The 10,059-nt window shown below is 38.5% G+C and overlaps 1 gene segment (V, D, J or C); it reads right to left on the reverse strand.

Moving 5' to 3' along the window:
- Window positions 1-3,301: 3,301 nt before the first annotated feature.
- LOC124235011 (T cell receptor alpha variable 8-3-like) lies at window positions 3,302-8,220 on the reverse strand. The segment is given in 3 exon segments: window positions 3,302-3,666; window positions 3,801-3,948; window positions 8,164-8,220. Coding segments are annotated over 3 exon segments (570 nt in total).
- Window positions 8,221-10,059: the final 1,839 nt, after the last annotated feature.

Below are 10,059 nucleotides of genomic sequence, written 5' to 3' on the forward strand. Positions count from 1 at the left end.
ATATTATGACCCCAGTTAATAATCATAGCTGTGCCAGGACAGAGAGAAAGGACTTTCCAGTTCATCAATACAAGGAGGAGTAGCTGTAAAGAACATGATGTTTACATGACATTTACCTTCATGTAAAGAATATGACGTTTATAATTTAACAACAGAGCTTCAAAATACTTGAAGATAAAACTGCTAAAACAAAGGAAAAATAGAAAATCTGAAATTACGCTTGGAGACCTTAACCCTTTGTTCTCAATACGAAATAGAATAAGTAGTTAGAAGTCAGCAAGAATACAGCAGACATGCACAACACTATCAACAAATTTGAACTTATTGATATTTAAAGAACACTCCACTAAACCACAGAAAGCAATGCTTAGATGGAAATTTTTGAGTTAATTTTTATATTAGAAAAAGAAAATGTTTCTAATCAATCTCCTCCTTGGGTTTGTCTCAGATGATGATGTCCTACATAGAAAAGAAAAATCTCAGCAATCCAGGAAACCCTAGTCTGTATTGCATTCAGGAAAACCAGAGAATTTTCTGCTGCTACTGCACCAGGTACCTAGCTAGAAAATGCTGTGCCTTTTACCACTTACATTACCCTCCTGTGTTCACAGGTTAAACTGAGATCACTTGTATTCACATCAGATGCCACAATTCTGGAGCAGGTCATGAGCCTTCCTGTTACAGTAATGATATCAGAGAGGGTACAGGAAAACTTCATTCCTTTATCTTTTACAAAGTTACCTGTTATGAAAATGACCTGCCACAAAAATGAATGCTGTTATACACAAGATGAATTACAATGGAACATTACAGGGTACCTTACAATACATCTACATATTTCATTACAGGGTACCTTACAATACATCTACATATTTTCACACAAGGTGAGACATCAGTAACTGTTACCTGGAGCTGTGCAACCTTTGAAGGGACAGGCACAAGAATGTCCCAGTCATGAAATGGGTCAAGCCTAGAGAGAAGTAAGGATGAGAGGGGAAACCATGACTCAGACTAGGTCACGGAGTCGCTGGGACCAGCATCCCAGCAGCCCATAAGTACAGAATGGAGTGGATGTTAGGCGTACATTGCCCTTCTCCGTTGCTATGTGCCTACTCTTCTCTTTACTTTATGCTGAATGAATCCCAGTATAACCATATAACAACATGCTGACAGCTCATTTAACTGTCAGAAGCATTATAGAACATGAGAGAACAGCAGGTTTTCTGTATTCTATTTGATATGTAAGAATGTAAAAATCAATTTATTTTCCTGTGGGCGAGTGTAGTGGGGTATACAGGAACTCTCTGTACTTTCTGCTCAATGTTTCTGTAAATGTAAAACTGCTCTAAAAAATAAAATCTGTTAGCTTTCAAAGTATTGATTTTCATTTAGAAGCTAAAAAGAAAAAACAAAAGTAAATTCTATGAGCTCCATCTCATGAAAAATATGTACTATAGGCAGCTCAAGTCATTTCCTACTTTCCTGCCCTGCCTACACTCTTCTACCTTTTTTTTCTTCCTGAGGAAGATTTGCCCTGAGCTAACATATGTGCCAATCTTCCTCTATTTTGTCTTTCCTCTATTTGGGTCGCCACCACAGCATGGTGCCCAAAGAGTGATGCAGGTCTGCAGCCAGGAATTGAACTTGGGCCCCTGAAGTGGAGGGCATCGAACTTAACCACTTGGCCATGGGGCCAGCCCCTCTTCAACCTTTTTTCTTCATGCTTCTCTAGTTGTGTATTTGCTAAGCAGCATGCATTATGCAAGACTATTGGCATATACATGTAATTCAATTCTAACCAAACATGGAAAGCAGAAATTATCCCTGTTAATTAGAGCAATATAATAAGTTATCCAAAGGGTAAGTTTATGTATTGAATGGACATGTGTCCATGCAACTCTCAACTCTGTCATCAATTGAATTAGAGTAAAAAAGGTAATAAACATTTTAACCTCAGTTTCATCATCTGTGTACTGGGATGATAATAATACTAATAATACTTTCAGAAGTTGTTCTATTGATCAAACAAAAAATATCTTCAAGAGCGTAACTCACATTCTAGCACAGTACAAACATAATAAATTTTTATAGGTAAAAAAGGAGGCCCAGAAAAGACAAATGATTTTGTTCATGATCACAGATCTAGTACATTATAGAGAGTGAACTGAGTCCTGAATATTCCTGTCTTTAAATTTAAGCCAAGTATTTTCAATTTATGGTACCACTGGCACATCATCTTGCACACATATATCAGGAGCAAAGGACGGGCAGGGCGGAAGAAGGTGGAGAAGTGGGGAGAAAAACTTTGAAACAACAGAACACGTGTCGTCTGTACAGATGTCCAGTCCCACAGGCAGATATTCTCCCTGATCCTGTTGAATACTGGGCCACAAACTTGTTGCAAAGAACCTGGCACGACCTTCTCTAACCTTGATTGCTTTGTTGCCCTAGATCTGGTCCACATCTCTGGAAGGTAAACGCCATGTACACGTCATGTAAACGTCATGTTCTTTGTAAAGAACATGCAAACAGACAGCCAGTTATTTATCCAGCAAAAGCGGATTTATTCAGGATTAGCAAGGAATTGCAATTTGGATGAGCACCCACAGCGAGTCAGCTGCAAGTCCCTTAGCAGCAAGGGAGAAGACATTCTTTTATAGAGGGGAGGAGGAAGTTGGGAGGGCTATTGTAACAAAGGGTCCATTGGAGGAATTGAGAGTTCAATGTCTAGTGGCTTTTCCTTGTCTGAGTTGTGGCAGTATCTCATTGAACGAGCTTCTGGCTGGTCAAGAAGAGGAAGTCTTTCTTCTTCCTGTTGGGTTCTGCTATGAACGTGGGGCATGAGAGCTCCCCTTTGTGGCCTCCCAACTCCAATTTAATAAGATTTCTGTTTATTAATCTCACAGATTTAAGCAGTGAGAGAAAAACAAGAGTCAAAAATAGCTTTGAAGTTATGACCAGAGACACTGAAAGAATGGAGGTGCTATCAATTGAAAAGTAAAAGATAGTGGGGGGAGCATGTTGGAGGTGAGATCCGAAGGTGAAACATCAGAAGTAAGTATTGGTTACATTAAATTAGAATCCTGAGCCTCTAGAATGCAGTATCTCCAAGTAGAAGGAGAATAAGCATACAAATTTCTCTGTTCTAGGACTTGTTTAACACGACCCAGTAGTAAAAGAAGGAAGACGTTGAAGTTCCTGTTTATCCTCAGGAGCCATGCGCTCCCCAGGGCTCTGTTCCCCCAGTCTGCTCACTTTCATCAAATGAGAGATGTTGATAAAACAAGGTCAGTCTGTGTCCTTAAATCTCTGAAAACTCCAGTGTCTCTTGAGGTTTGTGTTCAGCTCCCCCTGCAGTCTCAGTCACTGTGTCACTCACAGCACAGAAGTACACAGCTGAGTCACTGAAATGGGCCGATGGTTTCCTCAGGTGGAAGGAGGTTTCGCTCTTATTAAATTCAGCCTCAAAACCTTTGATGCCTTCAACCAGAGTGTCCCTTGTTATGTCCTTGAGGAGAAGCTGGAGGCCTTGGCTGGGGTACTGGACGTACCAGAAGAGGTAAGGAGTTCCACTATAGGAAAAATTGCACCTCAGCTCCAAAGAGTTTCCTTCAGAGACAGTGATGTGGTCGTCAGGCTGGGTCACTGACTGGGCTCTGGTTCCTCCTGAAACATCAATGTGAGTCAGTCATATCAGGACAGACAGACCTACCTATAAGGAGACACTGTCTCTATTCAAATTTCATTTGGAACAATGTTCCTTCTATGGAGGCAGGAACATGGAATACAATGTTACTTACTCACTGTGAAGAGCATTCCAAGCAGCAGAATGGTCACTGAGGCCATGGCCAGGCAGTGAGGCAGCTGAGAGCTATATCCTGGAGGATCTTCCCTGAGGAGCTGGAAGGAATGTGCCAGAGTATGCTGAGTCCCTGTAACTGGGAAAGTCTGAGATTCAAGAGATCTCTTTTTAGACAAGTTCTACAGGCTATTAATAAGAGATGCTTCCTTGATGGTGACTGCTCCTGGTGTTGATCCTACTCAGAATGTGACCCTCAGTGATCTGTGAGGTAAAGATGCTCACAGGAGTTAGGAAGAACTTTTGTTAGAGGAGACATTTCCAGTTTATGCAACATCGCCCTCTGGAGGTCAAAAATAGAAACAAATTGAGTCAGGGTTTTGTTTTTTTTTTTAGATTGGCACCTGGGCTAACAACTGTTGCCAATCTTTTTTTTTTTTTTTTTTCCTTTCTGCCTCATCTCCCCAAACCCCTCCTGTACACAGCTGTATATCCTAGTTGCAGGTCCTTCTAGTTGTGGGATGTGGGACATCGCCTCAATGTGGCCTGACGAGCGGTGCCATGTCTGCGCCCAGAATCCGAATCCTGGGCCACCCCAGAGGAGCACACAAACTTAGCCACTCAGTCACGGAGCCGGCCCCGAGTCAGGGTTTTTGTGCCCAGTGTCCTTTCTGCTCCTATCTAGGCTTGAATTTCTTAGCATTATAATCTGATGAGATTGTTTTCAGGTGTCTACTTATTAAGAGTCTCTTTTAATCTTATGAATTAAGATTATTTAATCCAAGAAGTAAATCATATTATCATCCTCATTTTATAAGTGAGGGAACTGAAGCATGAAAGAAGGATGTAAATTGTTCAAGGTCACAGTAAGTGACAACTGGAATTTGTCCCATTAGTATGATTCAAGAATCCACCTTATTAACCACTGATCATTTACCAGTATAGCCCTTTAGAGTGGATATAATCCTCACTCGATAGAAAGGAAAGCAAGTCTTTATGAAGTTAAACAATTTGTCCAAGGACACGAAAGGACTAGATCTAATTCTGTTGAACTCCAAGCCCTGCTCCTCGCCACTCTGTTGTTTATGATACAGTGCCACCCTTTAAGAGCAGGTGTGATTTCACCAAGACAAACACTCAGAGCAAAACTCAGAGGAGAATAGAAATTATAGATAATCCCCGAGGAACTCAAACATTGAATGGATGTACAGTGGGAAAAATATCAAAGAAACTTCAAAGAGTAGTCCAGAGTGGTAAGTGGCAAATCAGAAATGACTGGTGTTCTGAAAGAGAAGGGAAAAGGAATTTTAAGAAAGAAAAAATGTCCAAAAGAGCAAATGCTGAAGAAATATCTATCTAGTATTGTGATAACTAAAAGGTTTCCATTGATTTTTGACAGCACAATGATCATGATTTGAGTCTTCTTGGCAGAAGCTAAACTGCAGTGCATGAGGCATGGAGGTGAGAGGAGAAGAAGAGAATCTGAATACAGAAATCTCTTTCTGGAGGTTGACCTCTGAGGGGAGGAAAAAGAAATGCTGTTAATTAGACAAGGATGTTGAAGTGGTAATAGTGGGGTTTTTAGAGATTGGGATATGTTTACATGCTTTTGGACAGATCTATAAGCAATGGACCAAAGTTCTGAGGAGACAGATAATATTTGAATAGTGACCAGAGGTAGAAAGGCCAGGTTTTGGTACAAGGAGGAACAGTTATTTCCAATTTTATTGGAATGAAGGAAGAAAAGATTGGTGTCAATTTCAGTAATTTGTCAGGGTTTGAAGACAAAAAGTTAAAACATCTATTAGTTTGTAATGGAATCATTTTTGTTCTTATGATTAGAAACTAAGTGCCTCCCAAGAGAGTGAATGGAGGAGGTTCTGGGTGGGGGAGTCTGAGGAGTGTGAGAACTTTTGAAGCACTCCCTATAGAAAATGACAATGGAGATTTTATAGAGAAAAAGAATCCTTTCCTGGCAACACTGTGGGCCTAGTTAGTGTTGAAGAAGACAACAGGATTCAATGACATCAGTCTGCACCCCTGTATGATTATCTTGAACTCTGCTTAACAGACAAAGTATGCATTATAAGAAGGTGGATATTGATCTGTCATTGAGAATTAATAAAATCACCAATAGGACACAGAACTGAGACAAGAACAATGAGACTAATGACTAAATATTGATTGAAGTAGGACCATGGAGTTTAGGTGTTTAGATAAGAAAACAAAAGATGCAAAGCCTCTGAGAAATACAATGACAGTAAAGGGATCAGGAACTAAATGATCATACATCATCAAAGAACAAGTGCTGTGGAAGGAACTGAGCATAAGAATCTGAGGATGCAAGGTTTCAGACAGGATGTAAGATTTCAGAGGTGGAGCGGCATCTAACTAGAGAATTATCATCAGATCTGTCTAGAGTGTGGCCATGGGAGTTAATGGCTAGAGGGGATTCTAATCAACAGTCATTAGAGTTGATGAGTTCAGGCTTCTTTCTGAATTGTCCGTGTAGACATTTAGTTCATGTGGTATTTTAAGCTACAGTGAAATCTTCTGAGCTGTGTTGTCTTCAATGTATGAGGAAGAAGTTGTGGAGTTTATAAAGACGGTAGTGAAAAATAGATGGGGAAAGGTAAGGGTGAAAGATTTGACCCTCAAAATTACACAGACATTAGCTGGATCTTTTAGGAGGTGGTGAGGAGAATGCTGTTCTTATCTTTAAATCTGAGACGTTGTAGATGAGAGAGAATAAGGAGCAATGAGAAGAGAAAGAAACTGTATTCCAAACAGAGTCAGGTTTCAGGGAAGGCATGCGGAAGGAATTTTCACAGGGGCTGCTGAATGTTTGTCTGCAACAGAATGGACATGTAGAGGCCAAAGGGGAAAGATTTCCATGGGAACTTAAGAGACAGGTCAGTTTAGTAAATAAAACAGAGTCAAATTTCTTGGTGAATCCATCCTCTCTGGAAGGAGTCAACCACAGGTAGGGCTGAATGTACTTCCAAGGAGTCCTAGTACAGAGGAACATGGCCAGCGTAAGATTAGCTGGCACTCAAGTCTCTCAGCAGGTGTCATAAATTAGTAGAGTCTGGCTGTCTAGACAGATTCAGCTCTCATCTACTATATTACCTTATATTACACTATATTACATCACGCTACAAAATCTGCATGTGCTTCTATTTATAGACAGGAACACAAGAGAAAAGTAGCTCTACCTCACATTCAAAGCCCACGTGACAGAGGGCACACTTGGAGCACAATCCCTGGGGCCCCGTGATCACTGCACTCGCTGCTTATACATGACTGCCTGGGTCTCTGCAATGGAGGCTGTCATGTGCTGGAAGACTTTGGGATGTTGATTCAGGTTGATTGTGAATCTTCTTTCTTGCTTCCCTATCTATTGGTAATTTAAGTATCTGACCCCTCTACTTTCTTTCTGAACATCGTCCTCTCTTACCTTTTCTTGCTTCCTTATCTCATAAGGAGTCTGAAGACAATCATTCCAAAACTCTTTTATAAATGCCACCAATCGTCACATTCCTCTCTCTTCCATTTCACCAGCCTACCAAATACAAAGACCAGAGGAACTCCCTTACCCACTATTACAGCAAACTGGAACCATGCACTAAATTCTGCGTAATGTTAATTGTGGCAAAGATGTTGGCTAACAAATCTTATTGACCACATAACGTACCACAGTGCTATGGGAACCCTTTAATGTTTAAGGCCATGACAGGTACTGCTTGTCACCTACAAATAGTGGATTTATTTCTTCATCTTTACTAACAGAATCCTGATGTTTTTTAGGCAGTAATGCTCCTAGATAAAAATACACACCTTCCCCAGACTTTTGCAGCTTAGTGTCACCATGTACTCTGTTTGGCCAATAAGATGTATGCATCCTGAGAGATTTACCATCTTTTCCTATTCAATAGACTTCTCCACTTTTCCTAATGATCCAGAATGTCAACAGGTAGGATCCTTGGACCACATTTCAGAGGTTGAAAGTCCTACATTTGTATCCCAGATATCTGGAAAAGACCATTATCACATTTCTCATCTATGATCTTTTAATAGAGGGCCAGAGCTTACTTATGGTCTCAAGTCACACTTAACAAATGTGTTTGTGCTCAAATATTTCAGGCACAAAAAGGGAAAACTAGAATAAAAACATCTGAAATTTTAGTTTTAGTTCATATATCGCCTTATGATTAATATGAGGTCATTGTATCATTTTAGTTTTTATTGGAATTTCAAATACATATAGGAAATTGTAAAAATATTGTAAGTGTTCAGCTTGATAAATTTTCTGAAAATTGACACACCCTTAAAACCAGCATGCAGATCAAGAAACAGAACCTTACCAACACATCAGAGATCCGTTTATGACCTTGACGATACTGTCCCATGGGTAACACCATCCTGACTTCTAACAGTATAAATAGTTTTGTCTGCTTTGGTACTTTAAATAAATAGCATGTTTATTGGCCATTCTTTTGAGAAATGCCTGCTTAAGACGTTTGCCTTTTCTATCAGTTCGCTTGTATTCTTGTTGATTTCAAGATCTTTTGTAATCAAAATGAGCCCCTTGACAATAATATTTGTTGCAAATTCTTCTATTCACAGGCCATCCTTTTAACACTTGAAATAATTTTAATGGAAATTTTAGTATAGTCCATTTTGATGCTTAAACATTTTTGTAATCTGTTTAAGAAATATTTATCTAAAATGAAGTAGCCAGAAAGTTCTGTATTTTCTTCTAAAAGTCTTATATTTTATTTTTACTTTCATATCTGGATTCTATCTGAAAGTCTATTTACATATAATATAAAGGCGAAGATATATTTTTTCAATATGACAAATCATTGAATATCATTTATTGAAAAGATTATCCTATACTCATGGCAAATAGTGCAAATGTTTTTTTCAATTTTTACTGTAATACTGTTTCAGTATAAGTTTTATCACAAAATTTTATTTTATCACCTATCTCCACTGCTCATCTCATTCTTCTCTTTTATTTCAGTTTTTTCCCTATTTTTAGATTTTTGCTTTATGTTCTATAGTTACCACTCGCTTATTATATTGATGATATAGTTTTCTAAACTTTTGTTCTAATTACTAAAATAAATTTTTGGAAGTTTTCTCCCCCTCTTTGTGCCCAGGATATTTCCTTTTCCATGTGCCATATGTGTATACAGTTGTTATCTTGTTTCTTACAAAATTCTTATCTCTCATATACTACTGGTGACAAGTTACTTTGAAAACTAGTTAGTGTGTTAGGCATTTCATGCAATTCTGGTGGAACAAATCAGATATTCCCCTAACTTAGAGTAAATCTCTGAGATATGCTTAACAGGTGGAGTTTGTGGAATATTAGATCCTCAGTGTGCACGGCTAACAGTCTCTTCCTGATTCAATCTATATTTTTTTATAGCAGGTAAAAGTCAAAAGACACAATGTGCCAACAGAGCCCAGAGTTCTTAACTCTTGTGATCATCTTGTGATATTATCTATCAATGTTAAATCTCTAGTGTTCTAACTAGTGGTGGAACTAACGATAGTTCTGTTAAAAACTACTCATTAATTTTGTAATTTATAAAGATAAATTTAACAACATATTTTAAAGCAGAAACCATTCAGTGTAAGGACAGATACACGATTTTTTGCTAGGTAGAGGATTATTGCTGAACAGGGATGAAAAAGACAAGAATATAAGAAAAGTGTGTTTTAAATCTGTTTACCACTTTAGCATCGGCAGGCACTGACGATGCTGAATCATTATGTGTACCTTTGACACCTTCATTGGCTTGTAGTTACAACAATGGGTTGATTATAAGCAGATTTATGTCTAAATGTCCTTCTTTTTTTTTTTCTGTTTCCTTTTTTGTAAAGTTAGGAGAATTCTCTGCCCATTTCCAGGAGATTCTAGCTAAATGCCATATTAAAATTTCAAAATATCTGATGTCAGCCATGTTAGGACAAACACAATACACTAATGATTTTAGCGGAGAAAGGAAAAGTTTATATCGTTTGGCATGATCTATGAAGAATGTCCCAAATAAAGAGAATTTTGAATTGGAATGAATTGAAGTTTCATAGGGACAGCTTAACAAAATACTTGAGGGACCTATTTTACCAATAATGATTGGATAAAGGGATAAGGAAGGAAAAGAGAGAGGGAGGGAGGAAAGAAGAAAAGAAAATAGGAAGAAAAGCATTAATGAGTACATGAATAACAATAGATTTTGGAACATAAC

Source organism: Equus quagga, chromosome 2 (genome assembly GCF_021613505.1).
Source record: "Equus quagga isolate Etosha38 chromosome 2, UCLA_HA_Equagga_1.0, whole genome shotgun sequence".
Lineage (NCBI taxonomy): Eukaryota > Metazoa > Chordata > Mammalia > Perissodactyla > Equidae > Equus > Equus quagga.